The sequence below is a fragment of the Bos taurus genome, chromosome 29 (genome assembly GCF_002263795.3).
Source record: "Bos taurus isolate L1 Dominette 01449 registration number 42190680 breed Hereford chromosome 29, ARS-UCD2.0, whole genome shotgun sequence".
NCBI classification, from domain to species: Eukaryota; Metazoa; Chordata; class Mammalia; order Artiodactyla; family Bovidae; genus Bos; species Bos taurus.
The window spans coordinates 44831494-44854924 of record NC_037356.1 but is presented as its reverse complement, the minus strand read 5'-3'; the positions used below and the strand labels follow the sequence as shown (position 1 = coordinate 44854924).

The 23431-nt window shown below is 41.6% G+C and overlaps 1 protein-coding gene across 12 annotated transcripts in view; it reads right to left on the bottom strand.

Moving 5' to 3' along the window:
• TOP6BL (TOP6B like initiator of meiotic double strand breaks) overlaps window positions 1-23431 on the bottom strand; it is an 86821-nt gene that overhangs the window by 2548 nt on the left and 60842 nt on the right. For 8 of the 12 annotated variants that reach the window (XM_059883108.1, XM_059883113.1, XM_059883114.1 and 5 more), the window contains 6 exons: window positions 22156-22307; window positions 19975-20124; window positions 15390-15511; window positions 13625-13735; window positions 11805-11903; window positions 3049-3127 (listed from right to left, as the gene is read on the bottom strand). In XM_059883108.1, the coding sequence (XP_059739091.1) occupies window positions 3049-3127; window positions 11805-11903; window positions 13625-13735; window positions 15390-15511; window positions 19975-20124; window positions 22156-22307 (713 nt within the window). The other 4 variants (XM_059883104.1, XM_059883107.1, XM_059883110.1 and 1 more) reach the window with 3 other exon arrangements.

Sequence of the window (23431 nt, the reverse complement as noted above, 5' to 3'; positions counted from 1 at the left end):
CAATCCCAAAGAAAGGCAATGCCAAAGAATGCTCAAGCTACTGCACAATTGCACTCATCTCACACGCTAGTAAAGTAATGCTCAAAATTCTCCAAGCCAGGCTTCTGCAATACGTGAACTGTGAACTTCCAGATGTTCAAGCTGGTTTTAGAAAAGGCAGAGGAACCAGAGATCAAATTGCCAACATCCGCTGGATCATGGAAAAAGCAAGGGAGTTCCAGAAAAACATCTATTCCTGCTTTATTGACTATGCCAAAGCCTTTGACTGTGTGGATCACAATAAACTGTGGGAAATTCTGAAAGAGATGGGAATACCAGACCACGTGATCTGCCTCTTGAGAAATTTGTATGCAGGTCAGGAAGCAACAGTTAGAACTGGACATAGAACAACAGACTGGTTCCAAATAGGAAAGGGAGTATGTCAAGGCTGTATATTGTCACCCTGTTTATTTAACTTATATGCAGAGTACATCATGAGAAACGCTGGGCTGGAGGAAGCACAGGCTGGAATCAAGATTGCCGGGATAAATATCAATAACCTCAGATATGCAGATGACACCACCCTTATGGCAGAAAGTGAAGAGGAACTCAAAAGCCTCTTGATGAAAGTGAAAGTGGAGAGTGAAAAAGTTGGCTTAAAGCTCAACATTCAGAAAACGAAGATCATGGCATCCGGTCCCATCACTTCATGGGAAATAGATGGGGAAACAGTGGAAACAGTGTCAGACTTTATTTTTGGGGGCTCCAAAGTCACTGCAGATTGTGACTGCAGCCATGAAATTAAAAGATGCTTACTCCTTGGAAGGAAAGTTATGACCAACCTAGACAGCATATTCCAAAGCAGAGACATTACTTTGCCAACAAAGGTCCGTCTAGTCAAGGCTATGGTTTTTCCTGTGGTCATGTATGGATGTGAGAGTTGGACTGTGAAGAAGGCTGAGCGCCGAAGAATTGATGCTTTTGAACTGTGGTGTTGGAGAAGACTCTTGAGAGTCCCTTGGACTGCAAGGAGATCCAACCAGTCCATTCTGAAGATCAGCCCTGGGATTTCTTTGGAAGGAATGATGGAAAGCTGAAACTCCAGTACTTTGGCCACCTCATGCGAAGAGTCGACTCATTGGAAAAGACTCTGATGCTGGGAGGATTGGGGGCAAGAGGAGAAGGGGACGACAGAAGATGAGATGGCTGGATGGCATCACTGACTCGATGGACGTGAGTCTGAGTGAACTCCGGGAGTTGGTGATGGACAGGGAGGCCTGGCGTGCTGCGATTCATGGGGTCGCAAAGGGTTGGACACGACTGAGCGACTGATCTGATCTGATGGAGAAAAGAGATTAGTAAGTGAAGTAGGAGGCTAAGTGAGGAGGTTGGGTAGAGGTTGGGTAGATTTTTAAAAGAATGGAGGAGCCACTGAGGAGAAAGCCAGGAAGACTGGGAAGCACTGACAAACTGAAGGCTCTTCAGGGAATGGACCTGAGGCGTCACACACTGTTGATCTTCTTCAGCATACCTGCCAACGTGGGACACAGGACTGATGGCAACTAGAGTTGAAGCTCTGTAAGGCAGAGCAGCTCAAACACTCTTCTGGGTGGGTCCACCAGAGCATAAATACTCAGTAGAGAAAGCATGGGCTTTAAGGGCAGCAGGCTGAAATTCAGATCTTCCTCCTGCTAAGTACATCAGTGTTCCCCACCGCAAAGCATCCCTGTGAAAGACTGGTAACTAAAAGCTTCGCATCTCCCTGGGTCCACAGAAGGTACTGAATTAAATGTTAATTTCTTTCTTCTAAAGAAAGTGAAAGTGTCGCTCAGTCGTGTCCCACTCTGAGACCCCATGGACTGTAGCCCGCCAGGCTCCTCTGTCCATTGGGTTCTCCAGGCAAGAGTACTGGAGTGAGTTGCCATTTCCTCCTCCCTGGGATCTTCCTGACCCAGGGATTGAACCTGGGTCTCCCAAATTGCAGGCAGATTCTTTACCATCTGAGCCACCAGGGAAGCCCTCTTTCTTCTAAGGAAACTTACTCTTTTATCTTTTCACTGCACAAATACTGAATTGTATGTGGTGAATACTAAATTGTGTTTGGTGATACACTTTCATTCTTTTAAATTGCCAAATCTAAATTTATACAAGCCTTCACTGCACAGTTCTTTTCAGGAGGAATAGCCCCCACATTTAAAATATAATTCAATAGAATGATTCAGAAACACATCTTAAGACCTTAGCATAGACACCATGCAGCATGTTGCTGTTAGCCTGGCAAGTTTCACCAACAAAGCACGATGCTGAAACCAGTCCCCCAGCTCCCTCAAGCCTAGGCACTGTTTTGTCTGACAGTACATCCCCACGGGTCTGGCTCTGTTAGCTAGACTAGGCTGGCTGGGTTCGAGTTCTGGCTCTGTCATTTACAAGCTGTGCGAACTCAGGTAGGTTTACTGACATCTCTGGGCCTCAGCTTCCTCATCTGTAAAATGAGGATAATAATAGTACCATAGTATCATTTTGAGAATTAAGAGCATTACTATATATAATACTTTCAGAATTCAGACTAGTGCCTGGCTCCTGCACCATACAGGTTCAGGCACCAGTGGCTAGGATTCTTTTCACAAGCACACCTGCTGCTGCAGGCCCTGAGGGGTAAAGACAGTAGAATCACTGCTACATCACACACACGCTCACCTCCCCCATAACATTCATGGAGGTTGAGGGGGTGTCTGCACTCAGGAGCAGATTCCATAGCCCTAAACAGAGTAGTAATCCAACCAGGGAGAGCCACAGTATCAACACGAATGACTGAGAAAAGACACAAAAGAACTGACTGCATTGAGGGCCTCACCCCATCGTGTGCAGCTATCTGTAACTATGCAAACAAATTTCCAGACCTATTGTACCAGCTTTTGGTACAATAGCCGCTGCCCCAAAATACCCTACTTGTGGGAGCCAGCCATGTCCTGGAAGACATGTGGTGTAAGGCACAGTCTGAAATTCTGAAGTCACGTTTTTTACTTCTCAGCTTTGATCCAGGGCTCCCCTGAAAAGCTGGAATCCTACCTGCAAGGAGTTCCAGGCTGCTGTTCTCATGTGCCTCGTCTGTGTTCTGCTCTGCCTCATTTTTCTCTGGGAGCAGCTGCTTAAAAAATTAGAAGTCCTAGGTGAGTTCTGCAGAAGCATGAACAAGCCCCAGTGAGGCCTGGTGGCTTTGTGGACCCCAGGGGCTTTCCTCCCTCACCTGGACCCTCTCTTCCTCCTGGCTCGTGAACCCCCTCCCCAGCTCCCGCCATCAAGGCTCCCTCCTTCCTTCCGAGCTCTTGCAGCTGACTCCAGGCAGTTCCTTCCTCCCTGAGGCCCGGTCGCTCATCTACTATCTGCTCTGCTCCTTGGGCTCTGAGATAGGCACTGCATGCCCCCTTTCATCATTTTACGTGTTCACGTCCATTTTCTACATCTTAAATTCCTTGAAGAGTAAGGAAGTGGCACCCCACTCCAGTACTTTTGCCTGGAAAATCCCATGGACGGAAGAGCCTGGTAGGCTACAGTCCATGGGGTCGCAGAGTCAGACACGACTGGGCGACTCCACTTTCATCACCTCTGTATCTCTTAACGCTAGCATAGTGCCTTGCACAGGCCAAGTGATAAACGAATGACTGACTGAGGTCAAACACGGGAAGCCACAGGGCACGTTTTATAGTCTTGTATAGCCTGCAGTGCAGGAGACCTGGGCTCGATTCCTGGGTCGGGAAGATCCCCTGGAGAAGGAACTGGCAACCCACTCCAGTATTCTTGCCTAGAGAATACCCATGGACAGAGGAGGCTGGCAGGCTGCAGTCCACGGGGTCGCAAGAGTCAGACACGACTTAGCAACTAAACCACCACCACCACCATAGCCTTTCAGAGCCCTGCTATTTGGTTCAATTTGGACAGGGAAACAAAGGTCAGAACCCAATCCTCTGAGCTACTTGTTTTTCAATACAAGTATATAAAAACAGGTATCCTCTGCATCAAAATTAAAAACTTTTGTGCTTCAAGGGACACTTAAAGGGAAGTGAAAAGTCAACACACAAGAATGGGAGAAAATATTTGAAGATCATATCTGATAAGGGACTTGTATCCAGAATAAAGAACTCCTAGTTCAACTGTAAAATAACAACCTAATTTAAAAATGGGTTTGACAAAATTTGAATAGAGGCACATGAAAAGATGCTCAGCATTATTGTTCTTTAGGAATATGCAGATCAAAGCCACTATGAGGTACCACTTCACACCCAGTGTGATAGTAGTAATAGTAATAAATAATAACTATTGATAAGGATGTGGAAAAATTGGAACCATTATACAGTGCTGGTGGGAAAGTAAAGTAACGCAGCCAGTTTGGAAAACAGTTTTGAGTTATCATGAAAAAGTGAAAAAAGTGTTAGTTGCTCAGTCGTGTCTTGACTCTTTGCAACTGCATGAACTGTGGCCCACCAGGCTCCTTGGTCCATGGAATTCTCCAGGCAAGAATACTGGAGTGGGTAGCCATTTCCTTCTCCAGGGGATCTTCCCCACCCAGGGATCAAACCCAACGTCTCCTGCACTGCAGGCAGATTCCTTATTGTCTGAGCCACCAGGTTATATCATATGACCCGGCAATTCTCCTCCTAGCTATCTGCTAAACAATTATAAACATACGTCTACACACAAAAAATGTTACAGCAGCATTATTCATAATAGCCAAAAAGTGGAAATAACATGTCCATCAGCTGATAAATGGATTTTAAAATGTGGTATGGACTATTACTAAAATGAGTAATGGACTATTACTCAACTGTAAAAAGGAACGAAGTACTATTACCTGTTATAACGTGGATGATGAGCCTTGAAAACATTACACTAAGTGAAAAAAGCCAGACACAAAAATCCACTCATTGTACAATTCCATTTATATGAAATACCCAGTATAGGCAAATCCATTGAGAGAAAAGTAAATTAGTGGTTCCCAGGGGACAAGAGATAGGAGAACTGAGACTGACTACAAATTAGGTACAGTGTATATATTTTTTTTTGGTATGATGGAGATGTTCTGGAATTTAGTGGTGATGGCTGGAAAACACAGTGAATATACTTAAAATCACTGAACTACTGAATTTGTATAAATGGTAAATTTTATAGTATGTGAATTATAGCTCAATGCATTCCATCATATATTGTTTACTAAAGCCAGTTTTAATTTTTAAGTAATTATACTCCAAGGAACATAGAAGAGTTAAAGATGGCCTTAAAGGTTTGAAAAAAAGAAATAGTATTAGGAAAATTTCCAAACATTTTTTTCCTTCTTTGAAAGAAAGCTTATTCTACTTCACTCCAGCCTAGAAAATCTCATGTAATAGACAAACCTTTACCTTATCTTGAAACTGGTAACACCAAAGAAATATCTAAATTCAGATATAAATCTCAGAGTTCCAGGGGAATCTTGCACACCCCCCATTCATCATCAGTTCCCCAGGTGAGGCAGCCCTCTCCACAGGATAGACCTCCTTGAATTTAACACTCTATCAGACATTATTCTGATCTACCACCAGGAAATGATACCTTTCCTTAGAAAGTTCTTCCTGCTACTGCTCCTACTTATTCTGGATTTAAGTTTTTAGTCCCCACACTCAAATGTGACAGTTAGCCCAAGATTACTGTCTTGTCTCATGGCCAACTGTCCTCTGTTCCAACACCGAGGCTTAAAATCTCCACTCCTGGAGTGACCTTTCCACAAATATCTTCTATAAGACTCTAAATATTCTTTGATTTCTTCCATTTCTCCATAAACGACACAATAACCATAGATGGTTTCATTCTGTATTACTCAGAGGTCAGCTCTTCTACTTCGCCTGCTTAGAAGTGGAAACTGAGGGACTGGTCCAGAGGTAAAAGAACTGGACCTAGCATCGTTGTTCTTGTAGTTCTTAGCCATAGCCACTAGGTGCCACTCGTGTGCCAGTAACAAGCTGTCACTAAATGGCCATTATCAGAGGGAGCAGGTAATGATCGTGAGTAAAGTAGTATGGATTCTACTTGATGCCTTTGGTCACTGTTCATCTTCCCAGGCTTGTGATCCAGTCCCATATGGTAAAAATGTTACTAGGCTTCAGATCTAGGAGCCCTCATTATAAATCCTAGACTTGTCACTTACTGACTGTGTGATTCTGGGCAAATTAGAGAAGTTGTCTAACCAGTTTCTTCATCTATAAAATGGGAAAACTACAACCTACCTCATAGGGTTTTTGTGGAGACTAAAGTGGAAATCTTGGCACAGATTAGGGATTCAATGTTTCCTCCTTCCAAGACCTATGACTACTGTGTAAGACTAGCCATCTGCCAAGTTTACTGGGCTATAAATGGCCCTGAGGCTATGAGCCATCACTATAGCAACACAAAGGGGCAAAGGAGGTCAGATCATCTCCTTTTCAGATCTCACTGGGTTATCAGAGAGACCCAAGCAAAAGGACTTCCCGGGCTGGAACACTTTTAGATCTTGCCCGTTTCCCAGGTCCCGTGATAATGCCATACACCTTACCCTCGATCTATGCCTAGAAACTTGAAGCTGTGGATGGCTGTAGTGAATTGAGTAGTGGCTCCCCCAAAGATATGTTCAGGTCTTGACCACCAGTACTTGTGAATGTGACCTTATTTGGGAAAAGGGTCTTTGACATAATTAAGGATCTCAAGATAGGATCATTGTGGATTTACAGAGGGCCCCAAGTCCAATGACAGGTGTCCTTACCAGAGAAAGGCGGAGGGATGTTTGAGAGACAAAGAGGAACAGCCATATGGAGTTGTGTGACCACAAGTCAAGGAACAGCTGGGGCCACCAGGGCTGGAAGGGGTAAGGAAGGATTCTCCCCTTGAGCCAGTGGAGGGAGCGTGGTCCTGCCAACACCTTGTTTCACACTTCTGGACTCCAGACTGAGAGATAATAAATTCCTTTTGTTTTTAAGTTCCCAAATTTATGGTAATTTGTTACAATATCCATGGGAAACTGATAGAATGGGTAATAGCCTTTATTTGCTCAGGTTGTGGGCAGCAGTTTCCCAAGTTGCAGGGAAACCAGAAAGAGTATTTGCAGTGAACCAACTGATGCTTTCCTAGGAAGGTGCTTCGAGCCGGGATGTACAGCCAAGAAAACCCAGTGTGGTGAAGGCGGCACTTAGAGGGGCTTCCCTGTTACAAAGCAGAGGAGGGTGGGCAAACCCATGAGATGCTGCGGTCTCTGGGTGTCTCGGTGTCTAAACCTCCCCATCCGATCGGGCAAACAGGAGAGGGAGAGAAGCAGAAGAGGTGTTACTCTCTCAGAAACAGTGTCTGTAATTTTTTTACAGCAACTCTACTGAGATATAACTTGCATACAAATAATAAATTGCATGTTTATAAAATACAATTTGATAGGTTCTGGCATATGTATTAATACATGTGAAACATCACTATATCAAGATAATGAGCATATCCATCACCCTGAAAAGTTTCTTCTGCTCTTCATAACTCCTCACTCCTTCCAACTCCTATACCTCCCATCTGTAAACAACCACTGGTCTGTAACTATACAGTAACAGGCATTTTATAGAATTGTGTATAAATTCAGTCAAGCACTATGTACTCTTGTATTTTCAGATTTTCTCATTCAGCATGGCTGTTTAGAGATTCATCCAGCCTACTGTATATCAAAAGTTCATTCCTTTTATTGCTGAGTAGTATTCCATTGAATGGATATGCCACAGTTTGTTTATTCATTTACCTGTTGACACTGGGTTGTTCCCCGTTTGGGGCTATTACAGAAATGGTAGACGTGCCGTAAACGCTGGTGCAGACACTTCTGTGTGGACACGCGCTCTCATCTCTCTTGGGTGAACACCCAGCAGCAGAACGGCTAGGCTGTGTGGTGAGTTACATAAACCTTTTCAAGAAACTGCCAACTGTTCTTCAAAGTGGTGGTACCATTTTTCATTCCTACAATTAGGGTATAACAGTTCCAGTTCCTGTTCCTGCACATTCTTGCCAGCACCTGGTATGGTTAGTCTTCTTACTCTAAGTACATGTGAAATGTTACTCAATTGTGGATTTGATTTGCACGTCCCTAATGACTAATAATGGCACCCCACTCCAGTACTCTTGCCTGGAAAATCCCACGGACAGAGGAGCCTGGTGGGCTGCAGTCCACGGGGTTGCGAAGAGTCGGACACGACTGAGCGACTTCACTTTCACTTTTCACTTTCATGCATTGGAGAAGGAAATGGCAACCCACTCCAGTGTTCTTGCCTGGAGAATCCCAGGGACGGGGGAGCCTGGTGGGCTGACTTCTATGGGGTCGCACAGAGTCGGACATGACTGAAGCGACTTAGCAGCAGCAGCAGCAGCAATGACTAATAATGTTGAGCATATTTTTGTATGTTTATTTGCTGTGATATATCTTCTTTTGTAAAATGTGTGTTCAAATATTTTGCCAATTAAACAAACTGGGTTGTTTATTTTCTTACTAGTGAGCTTTGAGAGTTTTAAAATAATCTGAATATGATGGTACAATTTTTAACTAAAAATTCAATTTCTTTAATAGTATAAAGCTACCAGGTATAGAAGCTTTTTCTTCTTGTGTGAACTTTGGTAATTTATGTCTTTCAAGGAAATTTCCCTTTAATCTAAATTGTCAAATTTATTGTAATATTCATAATATTCCCTGATAATTCTTTTAATATTTGATGCCACTTCTCTAATTTGCGATATTAGTGGCAGTTTGTGTCTTCTCTCTTATTAATCATCTTTCTCAATGAATCACCTTTATGTTTCATTGATTTTTTTTCTCTATTGTTTTTCTATTTTACTGACTTCCAACTCTAATCTTTTATTATTTCATGCTTCTCTTTATGTTTAATTTGCTCTTCTTATTCTAGTTGGAAGCTTCACTGTATGTCATTGTTTTTATTTGTTTTTAAGGACACTTATTTGTTTTTTTTTCATATTTGATTTTTGGGACACTTTTGTTGGATAAAGAATCCTAGGTTGACAGGTTATTTTTTTCAGTATTATAACTCCATTTTCTTCTAGCTTATACAGTTTATGACAAGAAACTTGCTGTAACCCTTATCTTTGTAACAAAAGAAGGGTTTTGGTGTTTTGTTCTTGTTGGGGTTTTTCTGGTCTCTGTTTTTAAGATTTTCTTTTTACCACTGGTTTTAACCAATTTAATTATGATGTACCTTGGTGTAGTTTTCCTTGTTTCTTGGGCTTGGTTTAAGATTCTTTGATCTGTATAATTTATACATTCCATCGAATTTGGAAACATTTCCACCATTATTTCTTCAAACATGTTTTCTACCTCTGCTGCTTCTTCAGATTCTCTAACTATACATGGGTTAGGCTATGCAAAGTTACCCTACAGCTCGCAGAGGCTTAATGCTCTATTATTGTTATTTTAACCTCTGTGTCCAGTTTCAGTCTCTACTGCTGTATGTTTTCCTTAAGTAATGTGCCGCTGATGCTAGTGGTGTAGTCAGTATAATTTTCACCTTGGAGACATTAGCTTTCACTTTAGAATTTGTTTGGGGCCTTTTTTATACCATTCATATCTCTAACTAATATGTTGAACCTTTTATCTAGCTTCCTGAGGTCTAACTAATATGTTCAACCTTTTATCTAGCTTCCGATCATATGGAATACAATTTTAAGAATAAATGTTTTTTTACTAATTTTATCTTGCATGTCAGTTCTGGATCAGTTTTGACTGACTGATCAATCCACTGAGTTTTCTCTTCATGTGGGCTGTATTTTCCGGCTTCATAACATGCTTGTGAATTTTTTTATCAGATTCAAGGCGGTATGAACATTATCTTGGTGGGTGCTGGATATTTTTGTATTCTTATATTCTTTAAGAATACATTCATTTGGCTGCGTCGGGTCCTCATTGCGGCGCGTGGGATCTCCCTGTGGGACGTGGGCTCCAGCGCACACGGGCCTCAGCAGGTGCAGCCCTTGTGCTCTCTAGTCATGGCACAGGCTCTGGAGCACATGTGGGCTTGACAGCTGCAGCAGGGCATTATCTGCTCTGTGGCTTGAGGGTTCTGAGTTCCCTGACCAGGGACTGAACCCGTGTCCCCGCATGGCAAGGCAGATTCTTAACCACTGGACCATCAGGGAAGTTCCCCCTTATAAATATTTTTGAACTTTTCTCTGAAATGCCACTGAATTAGTTGGAAACCACTTTATCCTTTTAGGTCTTGCTTCTGCTTTTGAGCTTTGTTAAGCAGAACCAAGGAGTGCTTATTGTGGATGTAATTTCTCTCCATTTCTGAGGCAAGACTATTCTTGGCATTTTACCTGTGTGCTAAGTTGCTTCAGTTGTGTCCAACTCTTTGTGACCCCATGGATTGTAGCTGCCAGGCTCCTCTGTCCATAGGATTTCCCAGACAAGAATACTGGAGTGGGTCGCCACGCCCTTCTCCAGGGGGCTTTCTCAACCCAGCCATCTCCTGTGAGAGAACCCACATCTTCTGTGTCTCCTGCACTGCAGGCAGTGTTCTTTACCACTGAGCCACCAGGGAAGCCCAGTATCTTACCTGGTGCTTATAAATTATAAGACTTTCCTCTCTGGTTGATGGCAATAAGCACTATTCCTGGCCCTGTGTAAACTTTGCTTATTGTTCCCTTTAATCCTTCTGAGTGGTTCTTAACCTGGACAGTTTTTTCACATGAATGGACTGACCAGTATTCAACTGAATACTCAAGAGAGGAACCTCAGTGAGCTCTCTCTTCTCTGCTACTCTGCCCTGAAAACTTGAGCTGCACTGGCATCCCTGGATCCCCAGCTTCATCTACTCAATTCAGGGATACCATTGGGCTCTGCCTGGATTCCCTCTCCCTGTTCCACGGCCTCTGTGCTTTCTCTAGGTGGTGTGTGAGGGCAATCATAAAGCTCAATTCATTTGCTTTCTGTCTCTCAAGAATGACTATCCCATCCATTTTCTGAGGTCCAATGTCTTCAGAACCATTGTTTCATATGTTGTACTTTTTGTTACTGTCCAGATTTTTGGTTGTTTCAGGCAAGAGGGTAAATCTGGTCCCTGTTACTCTATCTTGGCCAAATGCCACAGCATAATAATTTCCCCCTTAATCTCTTTTATTTACTCATCTTATACTTCAATTCCAAAAAAGTCAATACTGCTGATTATTGCCAAGAAAGTCAGAAAGGTGGGCTTCAGCTTGAACACTATTACTACCTACACCTAGAATCAGGAAACATAAAATATCCCAAATATGATTTCTCTTCACTCAGTAGAGAAGCCGGTAACTATTTGACCCCCCTGAGGGCAGAGACGCCAACTAATATAATTCTATATCTCTGGTATCCAAAAAGGTGAACAGATAAAAGTATGTTTTTTATTTGGCAAAACTAAACATAAGAATTCCATCATATCATCATCATCATAAAAGTAGCTATGTGCTGGTAGTTCACATAATTCTCTTATTCAGACCTTACAACAATCACTTTAGGTATGCATCATTTTTATTTTACTGCTACAGAAACTGAGAGTTGGAATAAATAGCTTCTATATTAATACCATGCAAACTAGGTAGTGGCAGAAATGGAATTCAAGTGACATTGCTAATCATGCTCTTAACCTCTATGTAATACTATGTTCTATGAAGTTTTTCTAAACCACAGGCTTCCTTACTGAAAGGCTACCCTCAGACTGTGCAGTCTAAAGCAGTACACCTAACCCCTGTGTATTCAGGTTTCTCATATATCAAATGGGAGATTTGCACCAAAGTACTGATTATTACTTTAGACTTACCTGCTTCACCGCCTGTGAGCAGTGGTAAACAAATCGGTGCTGGGTGACCTCATGAAATGATTTATGCAGCTTGGTCCCAAATTCCTGTGTGTCAGCTGCCTAAAAAGGGCCAGAAATAGAACATGCTGAGTTCCACTACTGGCAACCAAAGGGTGAGTACCCACAGGAAGTTTATACGGGGAGAGGACGAGACAGATAGAAAGGCAAACCAGTGACATCCTCATGTTGTGTTAGAAGTTTCCCTAGTTCCTGTGGACACAGGGTAAGCAGAAGGAAGGTTGGGGATACTTGACATGGGACAGGCAGTTGTGGCTCCTATATATCTTCCAGATTCTGTTACCTAAGCGAGATCGATCACACAAGGTCTTTGTTCTCCTATCTCTATAGGAGATTATATATCCCAGAGAGCCATCTGTCTGTGAAGAGGTTATATAAACTGCTTTCCTCTAAAACAAGTTCCAAGAGAGCAAAGGTATCTACTGAACAACGAAGGCTGATATAGGAACTTTTTCCCCCAGATAAATCTTTCAGGGAGGAAAGGAACAGTAATAAGTTTGCATCTATAAGGAATGGGTAACAACCTCAACTTTAGTATAGAATTGTAAGATATTAAAGGGGACCTGAGTAGTCTCCTAATACAACACACTGTAATAGATGAGAAAACTGAAATTCAAACAGGAGAGGTGACCTACTTAAGATCTCATAGCCAGTTAGTATGAAAGTTAGGGCTAACTTTAGGATTGCCAGTATAGTGTCCTTCTTAATACCTTGTGCTGCCCACATGACCCAGAAAGGTGAAGCTGTGAGAAGAATCACTAGATTATAAAGGTGTTATACACTTTGACCCATTAACTCCATTTATAGAAATTTTTTCTAGGAGATGATTCAAAAGAAGTAAGATATCACATACAGGTATTAACTGAACTATTTATTGGCAGAAAGAATGTAAACAGCTTAAATATCTGTCAGTAGGGGAATGGTTTATTAAGTTATATTAAACCAACACAGTGGAATAGTGGTTAACCAGTATTTAAGACTGTTGAAACAAGGGAAAAGGTCAAATTATATATTAATATAGAATACTTTGGCTATAATTATATAATATATATGAGATAAATATGCAAAAGTTAAGTGATAAATTTTATTAATTATATTACACTATTTTCTCAAGAGAAAGTACACAAAATGAAGCAACTGACACGGAATGAATGTGTTACCCCACTGATAATACCAGTTGGTCAACACACATTGGAAGGGAGGAAAGAAACCAACATTTATTAAAGAATCTACCATGTGTTACACACATTCACATTTAGCCCTCAACTTCATAATAGCCCTGAGACATACTACTATTTTTTCTAATTTGTAGATGAACCACAGAAAAGTCCACATAGCTAATAAGTAAATGAGTCAAGATGTGAACTCAGGCCTCTGATTCCAAACCTTGTTACATTATTCCAAACTGCCAAACATATGTAATGCTTATCGTTGCTCAGTTATTTCCAATGTATTCTGTCACCATGATGTAATAGAACACTCTTCAGTAAGAAACTGGGACTCATGACCTAATCCTAGCTCTGCTTGTAACTATCTGTATGACCTAAAGGAAACAGAAATCCTAAATAACTTGTTTTCTCATTTATAAAATAGTATATACATCACTCTCTATTCAATGAACACATCATAAAACACTTACTTAGGTAGAATCATAGTAGGATCAAAGTAAATAATGTTTCTAAGAGCACTGCACATATTACGAAGAGAGGCAGCAGAATGTCATTAAAACCCCACACCTTTAAGCATCTCCAATCCTTACCAACCTGAAGCGTCTGGAGGCAGGTCTTCCGGAAGGTGCTATTTGTGCTTCCAGTCATAATACTCATGATGGAATCCACAGCCACTGACAGTGAGGCCTGTAGTTTCTGATGAGCCTAGGGAACGAAACAAGAAGGGGGAGACCATAGTTTATAATAATCCAAAACTGCTGGTTCAGAGAATCCTAAAGGGACCAAATATTTGAGTCAGAGCAGGATTTCAATAATGCTTCCCCTTCCACCAACAATACTTACTAAGATCGTGACATATAAAGGACACTTAAGGAATTTAAATACATTAAAAATGTTATCTCCTTTCACAGAGGTGACTTATTGACATAGATACATTCAGAAAAGACAAGCAGTAAGACACTGAGCAATAAAGCAGATATACTTACCATTAAAAAATACAACGCTTCAAGCTTTACTCTTAGTGTGGTTGTTTTTTGCTTGAAAAGGAGGGAATGTTAAGTAATAAATGTGTTACCAAAAGTATACAAGATGGAGGAATTCAGAAAGCCAGATATGAAGACAAAGTGATGCTATAAAGGATTAGCAAATGGAGGGAGAATTTAAGATTTACTGAAACAGTAGCTCTAGAAGCATGTGTGAGAAGGGGAAATATAGATAAGAGAGGTGCATTGATGTAAACTTTTATGTATAGAATAGATAAATAACGAGGTCCTACTATATAACCCAGAGAATGATATTCAATATCCTGTGATAAACCATAATGGAATAGGATTTTTCTTTAAAAAAGCATGTATATGTATGTATAACTGAATCATTCTGCTGTACAGCAGTAATACAACCTTATAAATTAACTATACTTCAGTTAAATTTCAGGCTAAGTGCATGCATGTGCTATCAATTTGTCTAGAACTTATGGTTAGAATAATAAAGCACTTTGGTGTGTGAAAGAGAGAAGACATTAATGGCACTATAAATTAATATACAATGACAGTTCAATGTGTAGAACTACCTAAAATAAATATTCTAGGGCCCCTCTGGTAGTTTAGACAGTAAAGAATCTGCCTGCAATGCAGGAGACTTGGATTCAATCTCTGAGTTGGGAAGATCCCCTGGAGAAGGAAATGGCAACCCACTCCAGTATTCTTGCCTGGAGAATTCCATGGATAGAGGAGCCTGGCAGGCCACAGTCCTTGGGGTCACAAAGAGTTGGACATGACTGAGTGACTTTCACTTCACTATGGTTAGAATAATAAAGCACCTCAGTGTGTGAGAGAGAAGACATTAATGGCACTGTAAGTTAATATACAAGTTAGTTCAATGTGTAAAACTACCTGGAATTAATATAGAGTCCTGAGTTCAGTGTGTACTGTTCCTCCGTTATAAATGTTTTCCTGTCCCCTGGCATATAGGAGTGCTGAAAACCAACTGACAGGCAGGCAGAACCAAGCCCGTTCTGCTTGTGAAGAAACACAATGAAGTCAGTCACATGTTCCAAAAAGAACATAAAACTTGCTCTCAAAAAAAAAAAGAGGTTTATTGTCAGTCATTTTCCCCGTCTATTATTTTGCCCCTCTTTACTCAAATTCACCTACAAGGAGGTAAGACTAAGCAAGTGGTTACAGTGATCGGTCTAGACTAAAGCCTGAGTTCCAAGGCTAGAGGCAGTTTATAAGATCAGCCCAGGTGACAGACGAGGAAGAAGCATTAAGGGAGGAAGGGCTCTCAGCCCCTGTCTGCCAGATACTCTATCTTTCTCTGAGAGAGAGGAGGAGAAAGGGAGCTGTGAATTTCTTATTACCTTGACAGCCTGGTGATGCTGCTCCAAGGCCCGGTCCACAGCGGCCTGGATGCAACCCTGAACCACGCTGTGGCTCTCCCTGAGGATGGCCCTGAGATGAGTTGAGAGCAAAGTGTGGACTCCTAAGGAGAGGGAGAATGTTGGTAACCTTGAGTGAGAATGACCACTTCAAGACTGCTGTTCATGTGCTCTGAGTCAGGGCTAAGGATGGGAAAGAGGCCTCTTGACAGAAGAGGCCACTTCCACCCATACACAAATAATTCCTTTTTTAGACACACACACACACACACACACACACACACACACAAAACCCCAAAACTTACAAACCTACCCAATTTCCACTTACAAAGGACAGAAAGTTCACTAAAAGTGCAGAATATTATGTTTGAAGAATCAGACGAAGGATCCTCTTTAATTCACATCAGAAACAGAAATATACACCACATACTCTAAACAGTGATACCAGTGACTCCGAAAGGAAAGGCAAAGCCTCCCGGAGAGTATGTCAATTCTATTTAGTGTCGCTGCTGGTGAGCACCACTGTCACTGTCAGGGTATCAAAGATGACTCTGAGAACTGCCGGTATAGTCTTTTTACTTTTTTTTTTGTTTTGTTTTCAGCTGGGTCATCACTGATGCGCTGCTTTTTCTCTAGCTGTGCTGAGTGGGGGCTACTCTTCGTTGCGGTGCACCAGCTCTAGGCACAGGCTTCAGTGGTCGCAGCACATGGGCTCTGTAGTTGTGGCTCCCAGGCTCCAGGGCACAGGCTCAGTAGTCGTGGAGCATGGGCTCAGTTGCTCCACAGCAAGTGGGATCTTCCCCAACCAGGGATCAAACCTGTGTCCCCTGCATTGGCAGGCAGATTTTTAACCACTGGACCACCAGGGAAGTTCTGGTATAGTCTTTTTAAATGGTGGATTCTCTCTGATAAAGTAACCACAGGCACCATTGCTCAGCATCCTTCAGAAAAGCTAACACGTGAGGTTGATGGGCAAAATACATCATTAAACAATACTTTAGCATTGATGATCCTGATATAGAGGAAGAATATAATAGAGGAAGACAAATTTACTTTTCAGGGTATCTGGAGAAAATGCTTCTTAATCTTTCTTTTTTGGTGCTTTTCTACTCTCTGGATGGTCTGCTCAAAGGTAAGGCTGGCGTGCTTTTCTCAGGGCTGTGTTTAAAATGGAAGTCAGAAAGAACATTTTCTACCACAAGGCACCGTGATGCTTTCCTGGAGGGGAAGGTAGTATGTGCTCTGCTCAAAAGGGGTCTGGAACTGGAGTCAACACAGACTCCACGGTCGATTCTACCACCAACTAATAGTGACCACGTCACTTCAAACGTTTCTCATTTTATTGCAGAAAGTGGCTTTTACCACTTGCTATCATGGGTATTCTGTGCAGATAAACTGGGATAATACATAGCAAGTGTTTTGGGATGTACATTGCAATACTCAGAAAATATCACTATTGCTATGACGGTATCATTTGGATTACTATTTTCTATAGTTTGGTCCTAAGAATAGCCTTAAGAAATCAGTTAGACCTCCTTTGAAAGCAGTCATTTAATTGAAAAGCTATAGTTTCATTCCTAAAACTGCTTATACCACCAGATGCCTTTAACACTGTGGCAAAATAATGAGTTAATCATAGAAAAGTTACCATGACAAGGTAGGCAGAAGGCCAATTCAGGGATTTTTTTTAAGATACATGGAAACAGACTGTAGTTCTGCACAATCTGTTTCCTAAAAGGAGCTCTGGAGAAAGCTTTCAAGGATATGAAAAAGAAGAGGGGGAAAAGAAAATAAAATCACTACATAATCTATAAAATTACGACATGTGTCTATATCTACCTACCCTTACAGTGCATCTTCTTCAAAAGCTAGTCCTAAACTCTCAGATGTCTAAGGAAATTTTATTTATTTTTAAAAATTTATTTTTTGCTGCACCCCATGGCATGCAGAACTTCCCTGACCAGGGACTGAACCCCCATCTGCTGCAGTGGAAGCACAGCATCTGAACCACTGGACCAGCAGGGAAGCCCCAGGAATTTTAAGACAATAACTGCTCTGTTTACCGATGCAGTGATGAACTTCAATTTAATCTAATACTTAGTACAACTACCTGAAATGCTGCAGGCCTTCAGAGTCAAGCTAAACAGAGGCGTGCAAACCAGTACAGTTCTAGAAGAACGATAGGTAACCCTGGTTTCTGAGGAAATATGTTTAATAGGATTCAGAATGGGGTACCAGGACTTTATGTCATCCTAGGGAAGGCTGAACATAGCAGACCTAAAAAAAAAAAAAGCCTAAAAATACTAGATCTTACATCTTAAGAGGGTCTTTAGACTTGGAAGTGCTTTGATAGCACCTCGCCCAACAATTTCATGTTAAATATATGAAAAGGATCAGATAATTCATGTGACTTGCTTCCCAAAAGTCATTAAGGAATTTGATAGCAGAACTAAAAATTAACCCCAGGTCTCTTGATTGTACCCTGAAGTCCTTTCCACCATACTTAGCTGCTTCTTTTAAGAGCCTCTGTCCAGGCGAGCAGAAGCAGGTAACCAACAGCCCTAGGCATTTTCACGTTTGACCTCCTAGTTGTAAGCCTCACAGACTGCTCTCTTCTATGTTTCCATTCCAGCATCTTAATGAATGGAACAGTGGGGCACCAGGGAACACCAGCTCTTCAAAGAGCTGCAAGCCGGAGCCCAGGAAAGCAGTGCTTCTCTCCTAATGAATATCTACATGGTGGGGAAAAGTAGGAGAGGCATGGAAGCTTGGCAGCAGGAAGAATCCCACAGGTTCAACAAATGACTGGCACCAGTCAATGTCAGCTCTTTTGATCTGGGGTTGTAAGCTGTCTCATTTCTCTTATGACTCAGTGGGAACAGGGCCACACCAAGCAGCACTGGAATGCCTAGAGAGTAAAGTCTTAAGAAAAAACACTGGCCCACAAAAGAAGGATAACACAGAAACAAGTCAGGAGCCCTGAAAGGGAGGCTTGTGAATATTTCCCCAGACATTCAGAAGCTCCACTTCTTGCTACTTCCTTCAGAGTTTCCGAGGGCACTGAGGAACACTTAACTTTATGTCTCAGACTTTACTGGATTCAAATGCATAAGCCACTCTTATTTGTTCAGTCACTAAGTCATGTCCGACTCTTTGCAACCCCATGGACTACAGCACGCCAGGTTTCTCTGTCCTTCACTATCTCCCAGAGTTCGCTCAAACTCATGTCCACTGAGTTACTGATGCCATCCAATCATCTCACACTCTGTCGTCCCCTTCGCCTCCTGCCCTCAATCTTTCCTAGCATCAGGGTCTTTTCCAATGAGCTGGCTCTTCACATCAGGCAGCCAAAGTACTGGAGCTTCAGCTTCAGCATCAGTCCTTCCAATGAGTATTCAGGGTTGATTTCCTTTAGGATTGACTGGTTTGATCTCCTTGCAGCCCAAGGTACTCTCAAGAGTTCTCCAGCACCACAATTCAAAAGCATCAACTCTTATATTCAGTGGTTTTCAAATTGTACCATGTTTAGGAATCACCTGAGAATTTTGTTAAAAACATATTCCTGAGCCATACAGATATTTACATTAGCAAAACTGAGTAAATCCTTGCCCAGGAAGCTGCACATTTTCAAATACTCCAGGTGATTCTGATGCACGTGTTTCATGGAGCACAAAACAGGATGTAAATCACAGCTTTAACAGAGAGAACCTTCTGATAGCAGGTTATTACCTATCTGTTAGATAAATGCCAAAGGCATCTGTATGCCTGAACAAGGACTCTTTGTCCTATTCCAGAAGTCGATGTGGCAATCCCACAAAGCCATTCATACCAATGCACTCCCACACCTCCTTGTGCTGAATTTGAGATGTTGCGTTAAGGCCAAGACTGATAGCTTTTCTTGATTGTACTTGGGAAAGCAGGAGGATGGTGAATAGTACTCCAACCTGAGAAGCTTTAAAAACATACTGATACCTGAAGCCCACTTCAGTCCAAGGAAACCCAAATCTCTAGGGATGAGACGTGGGCATTTTTTAGAAGCTCCTCAGGTAATATATTGTGCAGCTGAGGTTGAGAACTACCCGTCTAAGGTAATACACTCTGTAGGGACCAACAGGAAGTGTCTGCTGATTTCTGGTCAACCAAATCTGGGATTGTCATCATCTAGGTGATGCTTCAAGATATAGATCTTTCTCACAGAGCATATAATTTAACTTATTTAAGTTTTTCACTGAAATGTGTTATTCTACAGAAGCACACCTATTCAGATTTATGCTTCATGTAAAGTCTCCTTTCTTTTAAAAATATTTTTATTGATTTATTTGGCTGCACCAGGTCTTAGCTGCAGCACATGGGATCTTTGATCTTTGTTGTGGGATCTTTAGTCATAGCATGTGAACTCTTAGTTGACATATGTGGGATCTAGTTCCCCAACCAGGGATTGCACTGGAGAGTTTAGGAGCATCGAGTCTTAGCCACTGGACCACCAGGGAAGTCCCCAAGTCTCTTTTATTTATTCTCTTAACATTTAAGCACATCCAAGGTGGCAGCCCCATTCTTCTATACCTACCCCAGAGTTCCATTTTCTGGCCTGGAAATTCTCTGTGGAAATCCACAAAGAGAAAAAGCAGCACAGTTTGTCCCTGGGGGCCCATATCCTGAGACTGATCTTCTCCCTCACTGGATTCCACCTGATAACTCACATCTGGAAGCACCGAACCTAGAGGATGAGATATTACAGAATATCCTAAGATAGGTAAAGCCCTCAAAAAGCTAAGTGAATAAACAACCCATGCTTCAAACAAAGAGGGGCCTGAGACAGATCTAAATTTGAACACTCCCTTCTCCTCCTGAATCTGTTTCTCTACCCACATGATGGAAGCAAATAATAGTGACTCACAAGAAGAACATCAAAATAACAACTGGGTGTGTAAAATGCAAACCGAACAGCATTCCTTAGAATTTACTGAGAAGCATTATATAATCAATTCATTCATTCCTCAAGTTACTTTCTAAGGTAGGTATCAGCAGTAACAGGCTAGTAAGATGTGGGTATCACTAGTAAAAGAGCTAACTTGTATTGAATGCCGACTTCATGCCATGTACCACATGAAATTGGCGTGAACTATCTCAACATTTAGATTTCACCACACTATAGTATGGGACCTAGTCTTAGGTTGTTTTACGGACAAGAAAAGAGGCACAGATAGGTTAAATACATTGCCCAACATGAGACAGTAGGTGATGGAACTGTTTAGACTAATCCCCAAATCTCTGCTCTTAACCACAATGCTATCTGATATTTGTATTCCCATGTAATCTGACCCCTACAGTCACTTTCTAGCACCTTAATCTTTTAAAGTACAATCCAGGTGGTCCAATTCAGTTTAAATAAAAACATTAACAGACAATAACACATGTCATTCATTCACTTGCCTCACTTTCAGAGGAACATGAATCACCATTCAAGTTACTAAGACCCCCTAACAAGGGTCAAAGCCAGGAAGAGAAAATGGAATTTGGACTCGGGTACCAAGACAGCAGAGAAAACCCTTCACCCCCACTGATGGCGTTATATAAGTGCTGCCAGAGGTCTGAGTTAGTGACAGAGGCCATCGTTGTCATTTCTTGGCCAGTTAAACATAATGTCTTCCTCAACGCCTGGGCACCTAATCTTCACCTCCACTGTTAGCTCAGTGTCTGTGGCCTTTCTTAATATAAAAAACAAGAGCCAGCCCACAGTTGTGGCCACAGCCTTATTAAGACCAAACATTCTTTCCTCACGAAACCACTTACCTACAGGAGTCCAAGGATACCTCCTTTCATGCCACCCTCTGGAAAAACTACCTACTCAAGAGAAAAGAGCCTCACCATGAGGCCTTCTTCCTAGATGAAGATTCTTTCTCTCAGAGATACATCCCTGTATCAGGAAGCTTCAATCTTCTCATACCAGTTATAACTCTAGAATAACTCCTCCCTGAATACCTCTTCCCTACTGGTGAAATTCCTCAGGATCCAGTTGAACAGACTGTCTTTTAAATATCAAAGGATTCTGGCTAACAACAGTCAAGTTCAAGAATATAAAGCTCCTAGACATCAGCTTATGGTTGCATATTCCTACTTCTCAGTTTCATTTGTTGGTCGAATTATTAAGCATCCAATTTTCAGCATGGTTCACCCAAAGCCAATGTGGTTAGGCTCTATATGAATAGGACAGTCAGTTTCCCAGGTATATTACTATACGGCTGATACTTCTGCCTTGCCTTTATGTATTATTATATTTTTTCTAAGTAATTTTATATGGATTTTTCTGATTTCATTGGGAAATGTTTCTCTTCCACAATAGGTCAAAGATGTGACTGCAACTTTAATAACCTTTTTAAAACTCCAGAGTTGACAGATTAAGGTACAACAGAAACCTTCTGAACAAATCCCTAGAAAGTAAAGGCCCATTGCCTACTTCAAGGAGACCAGGAATAGAGGAGGCAGTAGAAATGAGAGGGGAACCAGCATTAACACGTAATACCAAAACAGTTAGGCTCTGGTGGGGCTTTGCCTGTTGACACCTGTATGACTCACTTCACAAGGACTCTCAGACTTAGCCAGACTCCTACCTGTACCCTCAACCTAAGCCATCAGATCACTAGGTCCTATTCTTATATATATTTGCTATTTATATTTTCTTGCATTTCTCTAATATTTTACAGAGTTCTTTATTCCTATGCAAACAAAGACAGAGAGAGAGATTTACCCCTGTCTAAACTGAGATCCCAATTGGGCACCATACACAAGTGGTGTTTCTTCCAGTCAATGAAATAAGAGGCGTCTTTGAAGACAGGAGTAGTTGGCTGCTCTGAATTTGGAAATATCAGAGGCAGACCTGAAGGTCCATACAGAAATATGTATAGTGGCTAAAGAAAACTCCAAAATGTTAGTTTTTTGTGATTATGTATTCATTTGCAAAAAACAAATGCAACACTGACCTGGTTCACACTCTCAGAAATAAACTAGCAAGCTAGGCAATTACATATTAAGCCCTTTCCACATTAAGGATAGATGTGAGTCACCAAAGATTGAACCACTAGAATCTTCAGAAATCTATTCCACGTTTAACGAGTGTGAGGTACCAGTACAGTATTGGGACAATTTGTTTATTTATTGATCCTACTCATTAAATCATAGGTTTGAATGGTATTAATAACACAGGCTAAACACAATACTATACTAAATTCTGGGGATACAAACATGAATATACAGATTTAACACCTACCTTCAAGTCAGATTTACAGTATGGGAGATACACATAAAAACCAATAAACTGTAATACTATGTGATGCATCCTAGATTAAAAACATATACCAAAGAATATTTTCCAGTGAGTATGAATATGTTCAGATTGAGAAGGAAATGCTTCACCTTCTCCAACCTACTCTCTAACCAGGACTAAGAAAGACAGGCCCCTAAAATGGTTTCCTGCCCTTGACTTTCCAGTCCCACCCACACCCTCCCTATAACCCAGTGTTTCTCGACCTTGGCACACTGACACTCTGGGCCGGATGCTTCTTTACTGCAGGGCTGTCCCGTGCACTACAGGATGCTCAAGCAGCATCCCTGGCTTCTACCCACTCCCACTAGATGCCAGTATCACCTCTGCCTCCACTCATAAGGATCAAAATGTCTCCAGACATTGCCAGATGTCCTCTGAGGGCAAAAGTACCCAGTTAGGAACCACTGCATAAGCTTTTTTTGTCCCCCTGGACCAAAGCTAATAAGCCCAGAATATATATTTTCTTTCATCTTTCTGTTTTAATCCTCTTTTTAATAAGGTAAACAGGAGGCACTAAGTGTGAAGATTAAAATCCAGTGGGCACGGGGACATTATTGAAAGTCACAACAGAGCAAAGGGAGGCAGTGTCTATAAGTGAAGTCTCCGTCACAAACTCAAGAAGGCGTTAACGCACGAGCTGAGGCCAACACATTCGCTGTTTAGAGCCAGGGAGCTTTGAAGTGTTGCAAACTAAGAATAA